This window comes from Lissotriton helveticus, chromosome 8 (assembly GCF_964261635.1).
Source record: "Lissotriton helveticus chromosome 8, aLisHel1.1, whole genome shotgun sequence".
In the NCBI taxonomy this organism is placed as follows: domain Eukaryota; kingdom Metazoa; phylum Chordata; class Amphibia; order Caudata; family Salamandridae; genus Lissotriton; species Lissotriton helveticus.
Genome location: NC_136069.1, coordinates 366,669,686 through 366,690,200, shown reverse-complemented (window position 1 = coordinate 366,690,200; position 20,515 = coordinate 366,669,686). Strand labels below are relative to the sequence as shown.

The 20,515-nt window shown below is 41.9% G+C and overlaps 1 protein-coding gene across 2 annotated transcripts in view; it reads right to left on the bottom strand.

The window, feature by feature from the left end:
• The window catches only part of PDS5B (PDS5 cohesin associated factor B), a 772,752-nt gene that overhangs the window by 727,986 nt on the left and 24,251 nt on the right, over positions 1-20,515 (bottom strand). For both annotated transcript variants that reach the window (XM_078657163.1, XM_078657161.1), the window contains exons 2-3: positions 13,771-13,902; positions 5,165-5,368 (exon numbers count right to left, since the gene is read on the bottom strand). In XM_078657163.1, the coding sequence (XP_078513289.1) occupies positions 5,165-5,368; positions 13,771-13,878 (312 nt within the window). In that variant the 5' untranslated portion in view covers positions 13,879-13,902. The remainder of the gene's footprint in view (positions 1-5,164; positions 5,369-13,770; positions 13,903-20,515) is intronic.

The following is a 20,515-nucleotide window of genomic DNA, read 5'->3' as shown; positions in this document are numbered from 1 at the left end:
TCTTTTAGGGCTTGTTGAGCTTCTGAAACCAATAAAATTACCAGATCTGGATCCTGAGTTGGTGACTGCATCGAACCTATGGCGTTGGTCTCATAACCCACGGGCAGTGCTGGAAGTTGCACCATGGTTGGAGCTGGCTGTGCCAGGCTCATGACAGGGTCCAACTCGGATGGAGGTCAATTGTCATGGTGAGGGACAGATCCGCAGACAGTTCTCCGACAGGCTGCCTCCTCAAACCTTGCAGCCTGCAGGTGTCTTGGTGAGGCAGGAGGTTGGATGGAAGCACATTGGGAGGCGGAAACACAGGACTACTAACAGCGTGAGTGGTGCAACTTCTGCAACCTAGGTTTGTACTTCCTGTGTAATTTACGTGCCATACCTGAACTCCTGGATCTCCATGTGGAGCGGTCCAGAAATCGGTCCCTGAAGTGAGAGTGAGTCTGTGCTCTCAACCGGGATGGAGGCCACTTCCAAAACTTCTTATGGAGTTTAGTAACGGCAAGCTTGGCTTTACGATCTTGAATCTCCTTCCAGTTAATTTTCATGCAAAATCTTTGCGTCGTGTGAGAAACTTTGTGTCGTGTGAGCAAAACAGGGCACCAGAGGCAGCTGTCGTGGGTGTCACTCACCGACATCTGTTGATGACAGTCACAACACTCCTTTAAACATGTTGTTTTGGGACCCATATCTACATACTTGGGATAGAATTTTAAACTTTTCATGAAGGGAAAATAGTTTTTCATAGACGGTGCATAGAGCTCCGAATCTGCTTTGGAGGGTGCAGAAAGAAAGGAACTCGGAAAGAAACAGAGTGCGTCGAGATGGACCATATATAGAGGCCCTAACAACACATCTGAGGTGGAACAGAGCAGATGCAGAGCCACACGACACAGCTACTGTCACGCAAGGGAATTGCTTTAAAGTTTCCACATGCAGTCTGGCGCCTGGGGGAATTCACAAAGTGAGGAATCTGCAGTTAGAATTCTTCATTAGATATAAATAATTATTTAAAAAATAAAAAGTTAAATGATCTGCATAGGATTTTATTTGTCCAGTGTATTGATCCGTTCAATGTTTTCTCCAGTGAATTTAACAATCTACATGCCCACTGGAAATGCCCACCCTCCATAGAGAGATGAAGGAGTAAAGCCTAGCTCTGCACTCTCAAATTGTGATCACATCCATGACTGCACTGATCTTTAAATCTGATCCAGAAACCAGCCTTTAGTCTAAATCTCTGGCACTGCATCCAGCAAGTACTACTTAAGAGTCTCCAATTTAGCTTACATCCCCATTGAAACAAATAAGTCATGTAGCAAAATAAAAAACTCGAAGTAAAATACAAAGATAACACCCAACTCCCTTTAAAGTAAATTCAGATATCAACACCCCACTCACACACATACAACACTGAGATACTTTTGCTTAGAAAGATTAATGAGGCACCATTTTAGGGATAAGTTGTAGTCCATGAAAGCAACGTCTAGCCACGGGAGGGTGTTAGCTTGAAGTATTATGTGAAGGAGCAAGATTCAAGTTAGATCTAGATTGTCAGTCTTCTCATCTAAGGAAAGATATGCACAAATCCAGTTGTACAATGTTTGATGGTCACTTTTGAGATGGAGGATGTTTTTTCTGGCCTACAAATGCAAGGTCAGATCGTCGTCAAATAATTTTTGAGTGTCCACTTAATTTTCAGACAGATTCTGCCATGCACGGAGAATGGCAAGATGCAGTTCATAAACTAAATCTAAAGATGTATGAAACGTGGTGGCAAAACTTCAACCACTTGATCTGGTGGTGACTGAAATGACAACTAAATGATTAGAGAAGACCCAGAGACGTACACAAGCTAGCATGAGGAACCAAGCACTCAAGAGGAGCAGGGGCAGTGAGCTGGTGGGTCCACCAAGTTTCATGGCTTGGTGGTGTTGGCTCAAGTAAAGAAGTGCTGCTTTCTTCTAAAGGAGGTGCAAGGTGTTAGAGAACCAATTCTGACGGAAGAAACGAACTATTTGGCTCTTAATAGTATCTTTTTCACCACCATCAGAAGTTCCAGAGACACAGTAAGGCAAAAGTGGCCTCGATGAAAGAAACTGCAGAGCATACCATCGCAGACTACAAAGTTAGAAGGTAGGGGAGGGGAAGAATTCTCTCCACTGATCTGGCATGCAACTCAAAATATCTAGCACTGTTAAAGTCATTGGAACTTCTTGGACTCTTGATGCTGCAACAGCCAGCTTTGTCGTTCCTTCTTCACTGCCTCCTTTTGGCCTATGAAGTCATGTCAGAAGACAGGCACTAAATCCCGCCTTCCTAATGCTAGAGGCTACAGAATGTGGAGAAGCACTCCAGGAGAAAATAAATCGGATCAGTTCAAACATATATCCTTAACTTCCATCATGCACAGTAGGATTTACTGTCCTTAATATCCAGCAATTGTTTAGACCCTCAGTTGCGCCTTGCTCAAACCTGTCCTTTAGCCGGGATATCTTTACAGTGTCTCTAGGAGAGTCGGAGTTTACAATGCAGCCTACTGCACATCCATTTTGATATCAAAGGCCCCCTATAGACTTCATAACACCACTTTCATCCCATGCCAATGGTATCTGTTTTATCTTTGCTGCCTTATTTTTTGGGTACAGAACTCAAAAACCTACTTGAGCCTGTTCCACGCTTTTAAAAGCAGCAGATCACACAAATATTAAAAAGAAATATGAAACGGACTAAAATTTCAATCAAAAAGGACCAGCATTTAAATTGCTAAGAATGAAGTACAGATAGGAAAATAAAATGAGATAGTGTTATAAGAATAAGTGCATTTCTAGATCATTTCAGTGAAGAGGACTTAAAAACACTGTGGGCTCAATGATCAGATATGTTATGCTATGTTTATGTCTCTGTGAAGATAAACATTTTGATTGTGTTTGTTGAACTCAGCAACCATATGGAAGCTGGTACGGTAATCTTTTTAAGAATTCTTTCAGGGGAAGAGTGGGGGGTAGGGATAGGCTGAGGGGAAGACAGGGGGATGAAAAGCTATGTGGGAGTGATCAGGAGTATACCATTATCTTTCCTATGAGATGGATTCGAAATACTTAATTGATAACATGAATTGTCCCAGGCAATTATAGGCCAATTCCCCTTCCTCCAGTGCCTGCTAACATAGTTGAAATATCTGTCAATCTACAGCACTCAAGTTATCTAGAGGCCAATGGGCTTCTTTATCCGAGTCAGTTGGGTTTTAGACCTAGGAATAGTACTGAGACTGCCTTGGTGGAGGTGTCGGATTATATAAGATGTTCATTGATGCGGGTGGTAGATCAGACCTGGCAGTGTTGGACCTGTCTGCAGCATTTGACACGGTCCCATATGCCAGGCTGCTCGCACGCTTTGGCGAGAATGGCATGGGAGATAATGCCTGGAGCTGGCTTAAGTCCTTTCTTGAGGACAGGAGTCAGGAAGTTTGGCTACTCCCTTACTCTTGTCAGTCGAAAGGTGTCAGTCAGAGTCCCTCAGGGCTCTGCACCTAGTCCCACTATGTTTAACATCGTCTTGCCCCCCTTAGCTAAGGTGGTGGAATCATTTGGGGCAAATATTATTTCCTATGCTGATGACACCCAGATCCTCTTTACCTTCAGTAAGGGGGCTTCCATCGATTCAGCCCTGCCTCCAAGTTGTTTTTCAATGGCTGAAATGCAACCATTTGAAATGCAACACAGAGAAGACAGAGGTTCTTAGTTTCTGACTTAAATTTGTCTTAAACTTGGATGTTCACTGGCCTTCAGGGGTACCTTCATTAGACACTCAAGCTGCTGTTGTAAACAAATCTGGGGATCAAATGTGACAATAAAATGTAATTTCATAACCAAATTATGTTAGTGGTTGGAGTCTGCTTTGGTATCTTGCTTATGGCAAGAACAATTCTGCATTTTCTTTCTTTGTCATCGAAGATTACTGTGTTATTGGCCCTGGTGATGTCCAGACTAGACTACGCCAATGCATTATATGCAAGGGTATCCAAAATATCCCCTGAACAGACTTCAGGCCATTCAGAATGCAGCAGCTTGACTGGTTCTGGGCTTGCCTGGAACGGATTTTTTTTTTTTAAGTAGCACTCTTAATGGATAACACACTGCATCATTCTGATCCTGATTATCTGTAGGCTAGAACTGCCTTCTATAGCCCAGGGGGATTTTTACACTCATCCGGTTATCATCTGTCCAAGGTCCCCAAGGTTAATTTGTCCACTGTGGGAGGCCGTTCCTTTTCCTTCCTGGGCTCTGTATGGTGAAACAAGCTCCCTCTTGACCTGCGTCAAATAAAGGCTGAAGCCGGTTTTAAGAAAGCTTAAGATCTGGCTTTTTTCTCAGTAACTACCAGCTGTATCGGGTTCCTTCTACAGACTGCATAGAGCCAGGACACTCTTGAGTAGCTGTGTGCTCTATAAATCCCTTCACGTTCACTGTAATGAAATGCATATTGCACTGTGCAGGAGTGATAAATTGTTATGCACATCTAATGGGTGCTTTCGTTCAAATAAACTACATTGGCTCCCTGTGGCCCAGCGATGTGCCTTCAAAACCGGTTGTATAATCTCCAAGTCCTTATACCACAAAAGCCCACTATTCATCAACAATCTGATCTTCAAATACACCCCATCCCGCAACCTTCGCTCACTCCACCAGAACCTCCTGCAGCCACCTTCCTTCAACTTAAAACGCGCAGGAGGCCGCAGGTTTGCCACCCTTGCCCCCCGCCTGTGGAACTCTCTCCCGTCGGAGACCCGGAATTGTCAGGACCTCCTCTCCTTCCGGAAAGCCTTGAAGACCTGGCTGTTCCGACAAGCATTCCAATAATCCTCTTCCCTTTATGTTCATGCTATTACTGATCATAGCGCCAAGCAACCAATTGGTGATAGTGCGCTCTAGAAATACTTTTATAACATAACATTATAACATAACAATAGAACATATGCGCACAATAATAAAATATTCATGTGCAGAATAAATTGACATTTCCTGGATTGATATGAATGTCGGTGTCATTAGGATGTGCCAGATAAGCATTTAGTGGGCAAGGAAAACACTCCCCAATAATAGAATGGGTACACGACTATTGGATTAGAAATCACCAGGAAATTATCATGTAATAATTTGCTTACCTTCAGTTTGTCTGGGGAAGTATAGGGAGCTTCCGGGGCATAGATCCTAAAAATGTCAGCCAGGCAACAAGCCACTAGGAGACGCACATCTTTATCGGGATGCTTAAGGAAAAAATCAGATGCAAGATGCAAAGCAAGATTCAGATACAGCTCCTTTTCTTCCTCCGAGTCTTGATCCATATCCATGAAGGTTTTAACAACCATCTGTAATATAAAACAACATTGGGAGAAAATCATACACAAATACTTTTAAATGTATACGACATACCCTAAACAAATCACAATCATTGTAGGTTGCTTACTATCATGAATTTTGAGATGCATGGATATTAGATATGCACAGTTTACTGGACTTAAGATTGAACTTCCCGACCTTAAATTATTTTTTTTTGTGAATGCAGTCTCTACTTCTCAAACTATTTTGAGATGTTAGAATGAATTCCCAAATCAGTAGGCAGCTATTCCAATGTATATGCAGAAAAGTTAAAATGTTGTTCTAAAATGGGGTACAATATTTTAGTTTTTCAGCAGTACAGACTTTAAATGCATTCCAATATGTGGGTGACTACTGAATTCAACTGTAGATTAAAACTATGTAGAAATAATTATGCTGCAAATAGAGGATACTCATCATGTCCTATTCTAATAGCTGCACCGTCCGACACACAAATACATGCTCCAGGCACACAAAGGTACTAAAATGTGATAGCCCATCTGCAATTTGTGCATTAGTCCTATTTGCTAATATTCCAAACCATCATTATAACTCCCATCATGACACACACCAATCAGCTTTCTCTAAACTTCAGTTTCTGGTTTTTAACTGCCATTATTGGGTGATTAAATTTCCAATAGTCAAAACACAACAGCATGCTTGCTACTCAAGTCTCCTGGCCATTCCTAATCCAGACAAGAGAAAGATTGATAAAAGCACTAGGGCAACCCGAGGTAGTAGGTATCAAAGTAGCACAGTGGTCTAGTTAAAATCACTCTTGTGAATTGCTTGAACAAAGTGAGAGCTGACTCAATCGTAAAATTATCTGAAAATCGTGCACAAAATCAAGAGAAGTCAAGATGACGGCATTACAAATCATATCCCGTAGACTAGAAGACTGATAAGTCTTAAACGCTGCCTCAGCCTTGACACTAAGTGAATGAATGCCCTTCAGAAAGCAAAATCTATAAACAGAGTAACATTCCACAATAAAGGAGAAACCCCAAAGAGCATCAGAGGTAGAATTGCCTTGGGACGATGAAACTGGCACAAAGCAAGACACAAGTGACTAGGTTATCTGTATAGTGCTCGGAGGCACCAATGCGCTGGCACAGCACAAAAGCACAGAGACCAAGTGCATCTCCTTATAGGACAATAGATGACACATCCTAGTAGCAGATCGCAGAGAGAACCTACAGAGTCCTTAGCGTGGTCACCAGACTCTGGAGCTTTGAGAGCAGAACGTCTTTCAGAATGTACTCAAATGGTTGTATGATTTTACTTCGCATACGGGATTCTGCACAATGCCCAGCTTCATACTATCTCTGCTTGATTAGGTCAGGTCAGGTCAAATGATTTTTTAGAGCGCAACTTATCACCGCAAGGTCTCAAGGCGCTTGGGCAGAGAAAAACAGTTGAACAGTGCCGAAAAGATGTTCCAGGCAACGGCGAGCCTCATTTCGGGAACAGCCAGGTTTTAAGACTAGCACGGAAGAGTTTGTGTTCAGAAATGGATAAAAGGTGGGGGGGCAGTTTATTCCACAGCCGAGGGGCAAGAATAAGAAAAAGAGCAGTGGCCATTTCGAGAAGTACGGACACGGGGCTGGATCAAGAATGATTTATTGCTGGATCTTAATGATCTATTTGGTGAATACCAGTTAAGCTTCTTTCGGAGGTAGTTAGGACCAGAGTTATACAAGATAGCGTGCGTGAGACTCTGAATCTTAAAGTGGCTTCTCTGGCGAATGGGAAGCCAATGGAGTTTTTTCAAAGTGGGGGCGGAAGGGGTTCTAGGCGGAACGTCGAGAGTCAGTCTGGCCGTCGCATTCTGCAGGGTCTGCAGTTTGGAAAGCAGGTTTTCGTTGAGTCCAAAAAACAGAGCATTGCCATAATCGAGTCGGCTGATGACCAAGCTTCCTGGCTTCGATAGGAAGATCTTCCGGAGATTACGCATAATCCCGTAGAAAATGCCGATTACCTGGTTGATATGATTTTTCATGGACAGGGCATGATCTATTGTTATCCCTAGGTTGCGGATTGCAGGTTTGGGGGGGGGGGGGGGGGGGGGGGGGGGCAGGAGCCCAGTTCCGGCGGCCACCATTCATGTGACAAAAATTCCTCGGCCTTTCCAAACAGAATGATGTCCGTTTTACTGCTGTTTGGTTGGAGTTTATTGCTGCTCATCCAGTTACTTATATCAATCATGCAGTTTTTAAAGCGGAGACGAGTGTCAGAGTAGTCTGGGCCGCATGTAATAAGTAACTGGGTGTCATCAGCATACGATACGGTTTCGAAGCCGTACGATTTAACCCCTTGCATGCTGCCGCAATTCTGCGCCTGTGCGGCAAAATCGCGAGTGGACAGGTTCATGACGGCCCCCAGCCGTCATCAGCACACGAGCGCCGTAGTGCATGACGGATGGGGGCAGTCATCAGCATGCAAGGGGTTAATGACGTTGGCCAGCGGGGTCAAGTATAGATTGAACAGCATAGGACTTAGGATAGATGCTTGGGGTACCCCTACTGTGACTTGGCGGCGGCTGGAGGTCAGGGAGTCAACTGTAGTGGAGCGGTCAGTAAGATAGTTACCCAACTAGTCAAGGGCTTTCCTCTGGTACCCATCTCCCACAATCGAGGTTTCAGAATGGTGTGGGAGATGGTAGGGGGTGTCAGAGCCTTCCACAGCCAGTTGTGAATGGTAATGAAAAGAGGACCCACACAGACTACAGGCTTGGATTTCTACACCTCACATTTGCCCTACCCACACCAGTGCTCAGCTTTGAACCCTTACCCTAGGTATCTGGTCAACATTTGCTAACATAATATTGTTTAAATGGCTCCTGGAAACCACCAGCAGTTAACCTGCAATCAATGACAATGGGATGGTGTAGGTTAGATTAAACCCCACCCATGTTCAAACTCATAGTGAAGCTATGACACACAAGATTGTAGGGTAAGGGTGAAGGCAGGGAGAGGGTGGGATTTTTGTCCTTGATCCTTATGTTCAATGATGATTTTTTCCTAATTCTTTGCCACGTCACATCTATGACAGCACGCAATCAATGTACATCAGTGTTGCATCTCTACCACCTATGAGAAATAGGTTAAAGACACTGGTCCAAGAATCATATAAAGAGACCCAAGAGGCAAAAAGGGAGCCCTAACACAGAATAAAGAAGAATAAGAAGGTCATCTGTTTCTATTTTGAGCAAACCCTGCTCTTTTACTTTTAATTATACTCGCATTCCTTAACTGCTCAAGTAGACGCCGCTCTAAAGCAATCTAGTGAAGAGACTGTTGATAATCCATTAAGAAGGACACTACTGAAGGACTGATAGAAACTCACTACAATTATCGCAAACCAAGGGAACAAATGTAATTTAGTAATGTGACCATGCACTCAATGGAGTGGGGGTGGTGCACTTCAAGGGCTAAAGAACGTGAAATGTGAAAGGTTTCATGAAAGGTTGGTTGGCAATGGTTAAAGGGGGCTTAAGCAGGTGAGAAGGTCCCAAGAGTCAAATCAAACAAAATCCCCCACAGCCTCAAATCCTAGACAAAACTTTTGAATTACTGAATTCTTCCTATTGACCCAAACAATGACAAAAATAAATAAATGGAAGCACCTACATTTTACTTACAAGTAAGCACCAAAGGAAGATCCCAAAAAGCTGCCAGTAAGGCTCTGCTCCTGGGACCATGTCACAATATACGTTTCTCATCTTTCCTATCTGCCTCTATATTGTTATCGGGTGAAGAGGTACTACTAAGCCACGTTCTAAAATAGCAAGTACGTAGAGACTGGGACAAAATGTCAAACCATATCTTAAAGGACAGAATTTTGGAACCAACATGGACTAGTCACTTAGTGCAAGAATCTAGGATATAGAAACAGCAGTTAAGAGAGCCATCTCCAAAGCCTTCTAAAATGCCATGGATATTAATGAAGGAGAATTTCCCTGCTACAGGTATTATTATAGTTATTATTACTTAGACCATGAGCCATAAAGCATACATTTACATGGGTACCTCCAGATCTCTATACCATACGGAGTCCCCCATTGTTCCACAATATCCCGTCATCATGACATCCACATGGAGCACCTTTGAAAACCCCCCACAGATAACTGCATTAAAAGTAACCATTATGCTGAGGATACACAACTCTGTTTGAAAGTCTCCTCCACTCCAGACATCCAACAGCTCCAACACTGCCTGCAGCTCATGTAGGCAGAGTTTCTCTAGCACCTACACGAAGCTCAACCCCACCAAAATCGAATTCCTGTTATTTGCCAAACACAACAACCAAGAAATAGAACAAACCTCACCCAATAACATGAATCATGATGGCTTCTAACACAAACATCCACTAAATGCCAAGCCACTTGGATTCACCCTAGACACGAACATCATCATCAAGGAACATACTGCCAAAAGAACAAATATGACCTAGGTCCAGCTCGCTCTTTAAAATAAAGAGAAAGAGGACTGCACAAGTCCTCGTACTCTTGCATCTGGGTGCTGGTAACACCGTGCTCTATGCCCTCCTAGGCCCCACATTAGGGTCATCATACAAGCCACTGCACGTCCCATCAAAGGCCTGAAGAAATATGATAACCCCAGTTATGATGGAACTTCTTTGGCTCATCTTGCCAGCAAGCTTAATCATCAAATCCGCTACATCATTTGCAAAGCCAATACTGCTGACAGCCCATATTCCTGGAGAAAATCTCACAGTCTATGATAGTGGTTGGCACGCTACAGCAAAGGCGTCAGACCACAGAATAAGGAGTGTAAAGAGGAAAAAAATAGGGCAGTAGGCCTTCTAAATCTACACACCGAGGATCAGGAACACAATTCCAGTATTCATTAGGACTGCCACAACAGTGCTCCAAACTAATAAAGAGTTGAAGACGCAGACCTTAAAATAACACATCATCACAGTGCAGTAACAATACAATTCTGTTCCCCGAATAAAACTAGCTCTCCTATCAATTGTTGATTGTATGCCTTTTGGCTAGTTTTGCACTATACCAACAGCCCTTTCATACATACAAATATATATTCTTTTTTTTGTTGTCCAATGTCTCTACTTATTCACTTTACATGTGGCTTGGCCAGACATTCACATAGCAAGCCTTGAATTTGTATGTTGAAGCTCAAGTGTGGCCTTAACAATAGGATTTATTGTTCGTTAAAGGGGTCGGAGGTGAATAATTTGATTTTACTTTTTTCTTCATGTTCTTTCAGTCATTTATGATATGTGGTGGGCTCAATGATTAACACTCAAAAGATTTAGTTGTGTGTGCAAATGAATCCGTGGTATTCATTGATAATATGTACACGATTGTACTACACATGTTCCTGGAGCATCCTTCTACATAATCTTAAAAATTGGCATCTCTGGATTAGTCACTTCAGATGAGCGACTGCTTTCGTGCATCAGAGATGCCTCTCCAAAACAGATTCAAGAAATTAATCGATGAGATTTAACTAGCTACCAAAGAAGTCATGAGACAGTTTGAAGGGGAGTCATTCTGACCTTAAAAACTGGTGGTGTAGAAACTAGAAGGCAGTTAAAATTTGTACCCAACTGGATCCGAAGAGGCCAAAAAAACTCATAGAAACTTTCATTTCTCCTCATATACCTTTATATTGAGTCTCCAAGATTTACCAAACGGAGAAGCTCCCCATCAATGGCAAAAGGCGTATTGAAGTCATGGTTGTACATGGGGTATGAATAGCTACTGCTACCAGATCATGTCTTTACTCACTGCTGTGTCGAGGTTAAGGCCGCTGCGGAAGTGGATACATGTTCAGAATGCATATGTCTATTTCAGTCATCCCCATCTTTTCAATTAGCCATTCCACCCTCCCCCCGAAAGAGGCATTGAATTTGAAAAATAGGGAAGCTTTGTAGCTAAAACCAATTACGCATCGAAATGGGACCTTTCGTACAAAAGATAAGCTTGCGCCTTGTACAGAGCCCAGTTAAAGAATTACAAATCTTACTTACTTGAGCAGGGTTAACTTTGCAGTTCGCCTGGGAATCTGCCCAAATCTAGAATTCAATTCAGGCTACTCATTCTCAAGATCCAATGGTTTAATTTTAATATAGTCAGCTTCATCTGCTCTGATGATTATGCCAGAGGAAGAGGTTGCCTCTGCTCTTTCAAAGCTTAAATCTAGCTCCCTAAATGTCTGCATGGTACCACTATTGCAGGTTCTGACACTGCTCACAGTTGTGGCTATCACAGATATCAACACTTTCTTTGGCTATGGCCTTGTTCCTCTACTGATGAAAAAGTCCAGTCTTGACCAGGTTGACAGCCAAGAACCATCTCACCGGCTGGCTAGCTAATTACTAAAAACCAATGTCCTTTAAGTCGGACTCTTGTTCTCGGACAGGACAGAATCTGTTTTTATTGATTAAAGTTAAATGTTTTTATTGATTTCAATAAAAAGCAAAGCAAGAACCTTTAAAGTGTCCTCCATAAGGATAGCAATAATTATCCACTATATGCAGCACCCTTTTTAGCATTATTGCTACACTGTAAAACAGAGGCAAAGGTCGACTGGAAAGAGTGGATGAGGTGGGGCATAAGGCTATCTCCTCAGGCCACCATAATTCCTACAAAAAATGTGATACCCTGTATGGGGAAAAAAAATATAAAATGTACAAGCTACATCAACAGTGTCCTTACCAGGTTTCGGGGACATCAAAATCTAGGACTCACTCATCTCTCGGAAAACAGACCTTCCAGTCAAGAATAGAATAATTCTTTGATTCTATTCATCCAAATGAAGCGACTGAGGTCCAGAATCTTTGCTATTTTAGCCTGCATATGGTTTTCAGTATACAATCTCGAGTCTATTTAACCTTGCACGTGCATGGATTTAAGAAAGCTTACAGGCTAGCTTCCCTATACATAAATATGCAAGTTTTCTTTCTACTGACTCACTAGCATACAATTCCTACTGAAAATATTATGCCTTAAAGCAGTGAATAAAGCAGACAAAAGAAGTACCTGTTTAGTAACACAGCATCTCTTGGAAGACGCTGCTTACCCAACATGTTATTTTTCTCTACACGTATCACCACTTTGAGGTAGGGTTTATTTGGTAGCGTGGAGCTTCTTTCAAATTCCACTGGCAACCACAGCCACACGTGGGGAACACAGCTTTCTCATACCAGTTACACATAAAAGCTTTGATCCAGTCCCTATCTTGGAGGTTTTTCCTGATCTGCCAAAAGTAGCATGCAGGGGTTTTGTCACAGAAACACGCTGCCAGTCATGGTAACAATCTCCCTTTTGAAAAAAAAGTCCATATTTCTGACCGTCAGTGCAGACACCGGTTTGGTTGTCAAATCTTATGCCAGCTGCTGGGGGCACACTGCCATGCCCCGTACCCGAGGCTAAGAGTCGGAGATCAAGATCTTGTCTTACTACCTTGATTACGGAAATGGCCTTCATTTTGTGCTGCCAATTTGGTAGTCAAAATTGCAGCGTGTTCTACTTTTTTCCATCCACCATGTCTGCAATCTGAGAAGATGTAAACATGTCTCAGCCACTTGCTGCGTACTGCACTGGCTTCCAATCAAACAGCATAGTCTCCTTCTTTAAAGTCCTGTATATTATTTACTATCATGTTTATACTATTCAGCATGATTCTCCTGGAGAGATCCCCCAGTATAGGTTTTTATCACGGTATGTAATATAATCTTGCTTCTGATTCATCCAGTAGAAAACTCCATAAAATATACATTTTAACAGATTCAATTAGATACTTTCTTAGATTAAAACAGAGGAAGCATCGTTATAGTTCATGATTGGATAAGTTACTTTAGTTCTAAACAGAAATTGCAGCTTTAAGAATTTTCTCCAGTATACGACTAATCCTCAGTACATGTAGAGGCTGTTAAGGGTGTAAGGCTTGCTTTGTGTGGAAGGCATAGAAAGTACATTTATTGGAACAATTATCTTAAAACACATGTACAGAGATGTTGGTCATTAAAAAAATATGTCCGATTAAATAAAAGGGGATACTTCAACTTAAAATATACCAATAAAACAAGGCATAATATTATTTTTCTAGCAGTACAGGTATAGTGTGAGCATAATTCCAGACAGTGCAATCAAGAGTAAAAAAAAAGCAGTTATGTATGCGACAAGTTGCAGGCTACATGTACAAGTCCCATATGAACATTCTGTATGACTTTTACACAGTACAGAAAAACAATTCGCTTACATTTGAAAATTGGGAGGTAAAGGGGAAGAGAGCGAAATCACACAAATGTGGAGGATTAAAACAAACAGGTATAGTGCAAAGTAGAATGTGCACTTGATTCCCAGGTCTTCAAGAATGATCTGGTTACTTATCGATGTACTAACCTTCAATCGTCGTACCATCTCTTCTTTTGAAATTTTATCAGAGATTTCTTTGACTCCCGGCGGGTACGTGATTTTTCCATCATTGGTTTTTGATTTTGAATGGGACATGATTACAGTGTATGTGGTTTAATCCTGTAAAAAGAAATCATTTGCTAAATGTTTGTTAAACAATTAATAATTTGAAGAAACTTTTTAACATACATTACTTAAATCCCTTCTCGCCAACATTTCTCTAGTCAAATGCATACTTGGAATTTTCTAAAAACGTTCCTACCCTCAGGACTAGTGATCTTCACTAAACTTCCAGCCCCTTCAGTGAAGCTCCAAATGTGATTCAAATGAGGACCCTTCCATTGTAAACCCACATTCCAATGGGCACCTTCTGTTTTGGAGAACGGTGTTCAATTTACTGACAATATGGATATAAATTTACAGCAGGTCATATTGAAAGTACACCCAGTCACCACAAGAACAGTATTAGCAACAGCCTAGCTGATAAACAGAGAGAAAACACTACAAATACACCATTATGATTTCCCTTTAGTTCCAGTTTTATTGTTAGTTAAGAAACATGACAATTAGTAACATGAGTGTATTAATAAAGCTTTTGCTCCTCTTCTAAGCGGAATTTTGTTTCTGTATGAAGCAGAATGAAAATATTAGACGCTTAGATGCCTGGATTAACTACATAAAGCTTGGAAATTAATAATACACTTTTTAAAGTTCTAGAGCTACAGCAGACTTTTATTTGGTTTAAATAAATTCACGTTGCTTATTGTCTCTGTCGGCAGGGGTTTAGAGTAGTATAATGAGGTACTTTCCTGCAAACGCAAAGTGGCAGGTGCCACACTTTTAAGATCCGTCCCCGAGGTCCACAAGTGACACCACCTGTTGACTTGCCTGCTAGGTCCCTCCCCAGAAATGAAATCGTCCCATGTGACCCGACTAAGAAGCACCGCCCTGACCAACAAATACAGTGGCCCCTGGACTGGAAGTAATTTCATTCGACCCTAACCCATTAAATGGTTTCACTCTAGGCACTGTCCAGCAGTCACACCTCGGAAATCTTTCCTGCTGCGGATAAGTCACAATCAACAAACACAGTGGAACCAACGCAGTCTTTTTTACCTCCTCGCCGAAAAGGGGTAGCATTCTAGCATCACCATGTAGCCAAAAACTCGTACAAAATGCCAGCTGAAGGTTATATAAGGTGTTTGAGAGCAAACCCTATACCTCTCTTCTCTGGAATGTCAGCTTCAGATAGTAGCCTCTACTGTAAATTACATATGGCCGAAAAACACGGCGGGAAAGTTCACCCACCTATGTACCACAAATTGCAAAATTACCTCTTTTACACTGTATACAAAAGAAGATGATAATCAAATGTATTGTGCCTAAAGAAGAAAAGACCAAAGAGAGACCAAGAAAGATAAAATTCTGAGAAGACACAATGAAATGCAAACTATGGTGGTAAAAACTTTTTTTTTCCAATAGTATCTGAAACTTTAGAATGTACCTTTACCATTTTTTTCGAATAAAAATGTATATCGGTTTAGAGATTACAGTAACAATTTGTTTGAAAAAATATTTTACTATAAGAAATAACTGAAGTGTTGAAGACACCTGATAAGGTTTAGCATCTAAGAGATATGCCATTCATTTGTATATTTGATTTCACATTTTGCGGGTGTCAAGCAAGTCAGTCGATGAAAAAAGTGTGGATTTAATTGTGTTCAAGACGGTTGTCGCAACGTACTTACCTACAGACATCAGAGGCCAAAGTATTATTTAATCCTTTTTTTTCCAACGTATTTAAAAAAAAATAGACATGCAATACACTGTATTGAACAGAATGTGTTACTGTGTGGTGGCTGGGGAATCGGTTAAGTGGTTCTGCCTGCAACAGCAGTGCTGAAAAACGTATTTTGATGCATCAAATGTAGCTTTGACTTTAGACATAATCTAAGTGTTTTCGTTAACAAAAGGACAGGGGCTCCTTTGGGGGTTTTACAAAAAGCCGTGCATGCAATTATGTTCTTCCAGATTGTGCTCCTAAAATGCAAGGGTGGTTGGTTTTTGAGAATTGCATATTTTCATGTGTAAAAGGGTGGTCGGTTTATTAATTCTGTAAAGGATGGTTTATCTATCACCAGCCTAAATCAATACATATTACCTCAGCCAAAAAGGGTATTTGAATCCATTATTTGTTTTACATAAGACCTTCGTGTTACAAATTGGTCAACACAAGAAGTGGTGGAATATATTGAGCAAGTCAAATAATAGGGCAAATGTTAGCAGCACTAGATAGTTTAGTAGCTTTAGAGTGCCTGGTTACGTCAACGGAGTGTCCCCGCGCTAGGAATTCTTCCTCTAGGTCGATTCCGCCCCCGGGGGGATCTTTGTAAAAAAAAAAAAATGTTTGAAACACGCGGGTTCCACATTTATTCTTTGCTAGAATATAAATTAGATCCATATAGCAGGAGATGCGGTGCACATGCTTAAATATTTATGCATTATATTTTAAAAGGGGTTCATTACAAAATTAAAATTGAGAAAAAATTGCGCTCATAATAAACTTAAGGCTTGGGGTTATTGAGTCCCATATTTAAAAAGCCCCACAGTTTAAAAAAAAATAGGACAGTAAAGATTCAATCCTGAATGAAACCCCTTGACGACTGAAACGTGACAAATATCCTAGGCACCACACTAGAGACTATAAAAAACAAAGACTCTCAGGAGATCCCGGGTATGCGATGGACAGGGGCCAGCTACCCGGTGGAGATTATACAAGGGCCCTATATACTAGAAAGAAGCGGCTTCGCCTGGTGGGACCAGCAGCGCATGCCGTTGGCATACAGCTAATCGGCATCTCAAATGGGATGATAAGATCGCGCTCGCCACCCCGTTGTGGAGTTCGGAAGACCTCGGGAGTCTGTGGAAACCGAAGGGGTTAGACAGATGGGATCTTATCGGGATCTCTCAGGTCAAGGATATGTGGGGAAAGGACAGAATTCTCACGTTTGAAGCGTTGCAAGATAGGCATCAGTTACGGGAGAGCGAAAGATTCCGTTATTTGCAGGTTAGGCATGCTTTAGTGGCAAGGATTCCCCCGGGGACTGTGCCTCCGGAGGCCTCCCCATTGGAGGATCGAGTGTTGGACGGTCACCTCCCTATTAGGACTATCTCACGGATCTATAAAAAGCTGATTAACCATATGGTGGACCCATTGGTTCAACTTAGAGGTCAATGGAGTGAGGATGGCTTAGAGCTAGAGGATGAGGATTGGAGGGAGGCAGTGTCTTCCCCCAAGGTGGTCGCCATCCCAATGAGGCTAAGGTTAGTTCAATTGAAGATCCTGCACCGCTCATATGTAACGGGTCCCGGCTAGTGAAGATGGGTTTGGCGACAGATGGGGGGTGTCGTAGAGGCTGTGGGGAGGCGGGTACCCTCATGCATGTCCTATGGCATTGTACATAAAATACAGGACTACTGGGTCCAAATACATGGCAAGATACGTGAGGAGATGGGGGTGGACGTGCAGATAGAGGCCAGACGAAGAATCCTTAACGTGTAGGAGCCGATCGACTTAAACACGCACGGGAAACAATGGGTGACCCTGGCATGCATGATAGCCAAGCGCAACATTGCACAACTATGGGGTGCTAATCAGGTGCCGCAGATAGGGAAATGGGTGGTAGACCTTGATTGGTGCATGTTTAGAGAGATCTGCGTTTGTGGCTAGGGGTCGACCTCAAAAATGTGGTAAAATATGGGGTGCGTGGAATTCATATAGGGGGAATATATGCACTCCTCCACATGTTGTGGATGAAGCGGAGCCGTTGGAGTTACCTGACCCAGTGTAAAATCCTAGATAATATGTCAGACATGGAAAGTGTGTAATACGGCTACGCTTGCATATCCAGGTGCCCAATGCCTTTTATGTTGTTTTGAAATGTTAATAAAAAGATTTTTTTTTTTAAAACAAAAAAACAAAGACTCTTATCCGACGACACAGTTCAATTATGCAGATAGCAACAAAAAAACTAAGCAGTACATAGAACGTTATAGGAAGTTTCATTTTTTTTCTCTATTTTATTTGTTTACACAGTGGGAATCCATTCACACGATAATAGTCTAAATGGTAAGCACATTGGAAAATGCAGGTACCTCTAATGATGTAAGCAGCTCCCGACATATTCCTCAACGTAAAAAAAAAAATATAGGCATCCTTAGACAGCCAATCATTTTTTACTATGCCTAGGAAAAACTAGAACATGGAACCCTGCATGAATGCATTCAATTATATTATAATGTAATTGCATTTATATAGGACTTACACCCCTAATGAGATAATGATGTGCTTTACGACGAGTACCCACCTACAACAGATTCTAAGATTGGCGGTAACTAATGGTTATTATTGGTTATGGGGATTAAAAGTGTGCTCTCAAGAAAACCCTTGCGTGCATGTATTCAAGATTCCTTGAAGTTCATTGAGAGAAGTTAGGTGATCTTGATTCTTTTTCATCCCTGCCTTCTCCCTTTGTCACTTTTTCAGTATTTCTCTTCTAGCTTCTCTCCCCCACCCCGTGTGTTTTTTTCTCTGTTGCTCTGGGTCATAGTTTGATGAGGAAAAATGTGTGCGATCTCCAAAAATGACTGGCCGTGAGTCTGACCTGCAAGCACCGACTCATATTAAACACTGAGGTACCCCCACTACATCTAAAAAAAACTATCCAGGAATTTTAATGGGCTGAATAACAAAGTAAAGAGAGAGGCAGCCCTACAACATGCCAAACACCATTCTGCAGACTTTTTTTTTTTTTACAAGAAACCCATTTTATGGATAGCCACTGCAATTGCCTAGGTAGGCATGGATACACCATGTCTTTCACATAGTCTTCGCCTCGGGCTTCTAAGTGGTAGAGGTTCTTCTGCACAAACCCCTGCCACTTACTGTTGAGCAAACCAAGACTGATAATCTAGGTTGCAATGTCCTGGTGACTGGCATCGTGCATGGCCAGAGGTGGGCAACAGTAAGGGTATATGCACCCCATCTCTCTTGGATGAGACACTACAAACAATCACGTCCGTCCTAACTAAGCTGACAGTCAACAAGCTTGTTTTGGGAGAAAATGTTGATAACGTTATGGACAAAAGCCGAAAGACATGGCACCTCCAGCTACCAGCCTCACACCAGACATTCAGATTGCCTGATTGGTTTGCTTAACTGAGAACAGGTGATAAATGGTGTATTTAGAACTGGGAGGACCAAGGCTTCACATCCGAGACTGCTCCCCGCAAGTCATTAATGAGATTGGACTACTTCTTCGTCCCAGAGGCGGACATAAATTATGTAGCAGAGGGAAAGACTCTTGTGCATTTGTCACAATTCTATCGCTACTTACTATTAAGGCATGTCCTGGAACCTCTTAAAGACCGTTCAGTAGACCTCCCAGAATTTAAGCCCTCAAATACTAAACTGAAACTGGATCCACTGTCTAGAAACGGTTTATCTAGAAATTACTGCTCTCCACTGTGCAAGTGCCCAGACCCTACGGCTCGGTTGACCCAAGAATTCAAGGCGATGAAGAGGGAAGGGCAAGATTCCGCACCCACACCTTAGCAATCTCTGCTAACCTACAACTCACGCAATTAAATTACATCAGAGTGTACTACACCCTAGAAAACTATGGAAAATGGACACCAGTACACCCCCTACATATACACATTGTCAAAACATAAATGGTACATGGATACATCACCCTAATGCTAACAAATTCAAAATTCTCTGACCAAAGTGATCGGAAGACTGATTGAACCCTTACCCAAACAGGCTATTTAGGGATTATGGAAGATACGGGGGCCCACGATGTAGTTGCGCATTCACTGGCATAGTATTCCAAATTCCAAAAGGGAATATAGATCTTAAACATCAAGAGACCCACACTCACTACAAGAATGGAAAAGGACTATATACCATTGCGTCCACGTGTACCCAGTGCGACACACGTCGCAAATATTTGTACGATATCTGCCTCGTGCTGTTTACAGCGAGGGCATTCTGTACCTCTGCCCGATCCCCATTTGGCGATCTTGTTCGGGGTATAATAAAACTGGAAAAAAGTTTTGTAAGACTGGGCTTGAAGGTTGGCCGACATTAGCCATAATTGAGATGCCTTAAGTGATTTCTCACAGGTGTCTTGTATCACGTCTAATTTTTCGTGCCATTTTAATGTATATTTTGAAACATCATCTGGTAGAGCGGATATAAGGTTATTATATATACCCCAATTCTTGTTGTGTGGGTACCAATTATTGTATCTATTATATGAATTTTTCCGAATTTGGCCAGGCTTCCCCCTTTCTTCATTAAGAAATCTCTAATTTGTAGAAATTTTAAAAAATGTGATTGGCTTAGTCCAAATTCTAACTTCAATTCATCAAATGATTTGAATCCAGTATTGGAATAAAAATTACCACATTGGGTAATCCCAACCCTTTGCCACCTTTTCATGCATACGTCATTAAATGTATCTGGTAGATTGGTATTTCCCACTAGCGCTGAATAGTATGATAATCTCCCAATCCCCCATATCTTTCGAACATTGTTCCAGGCGGAGTATAAACCCCTTAGGGTTTTAAATCGTACTTTTTTGTAGTGGCAATTGTAAGTTAGTCGCCAGAGATGTGCTCTTGTTTCATTACCTAATATTAAACCCTGTGGTGTCGGGATCCTTTCTTC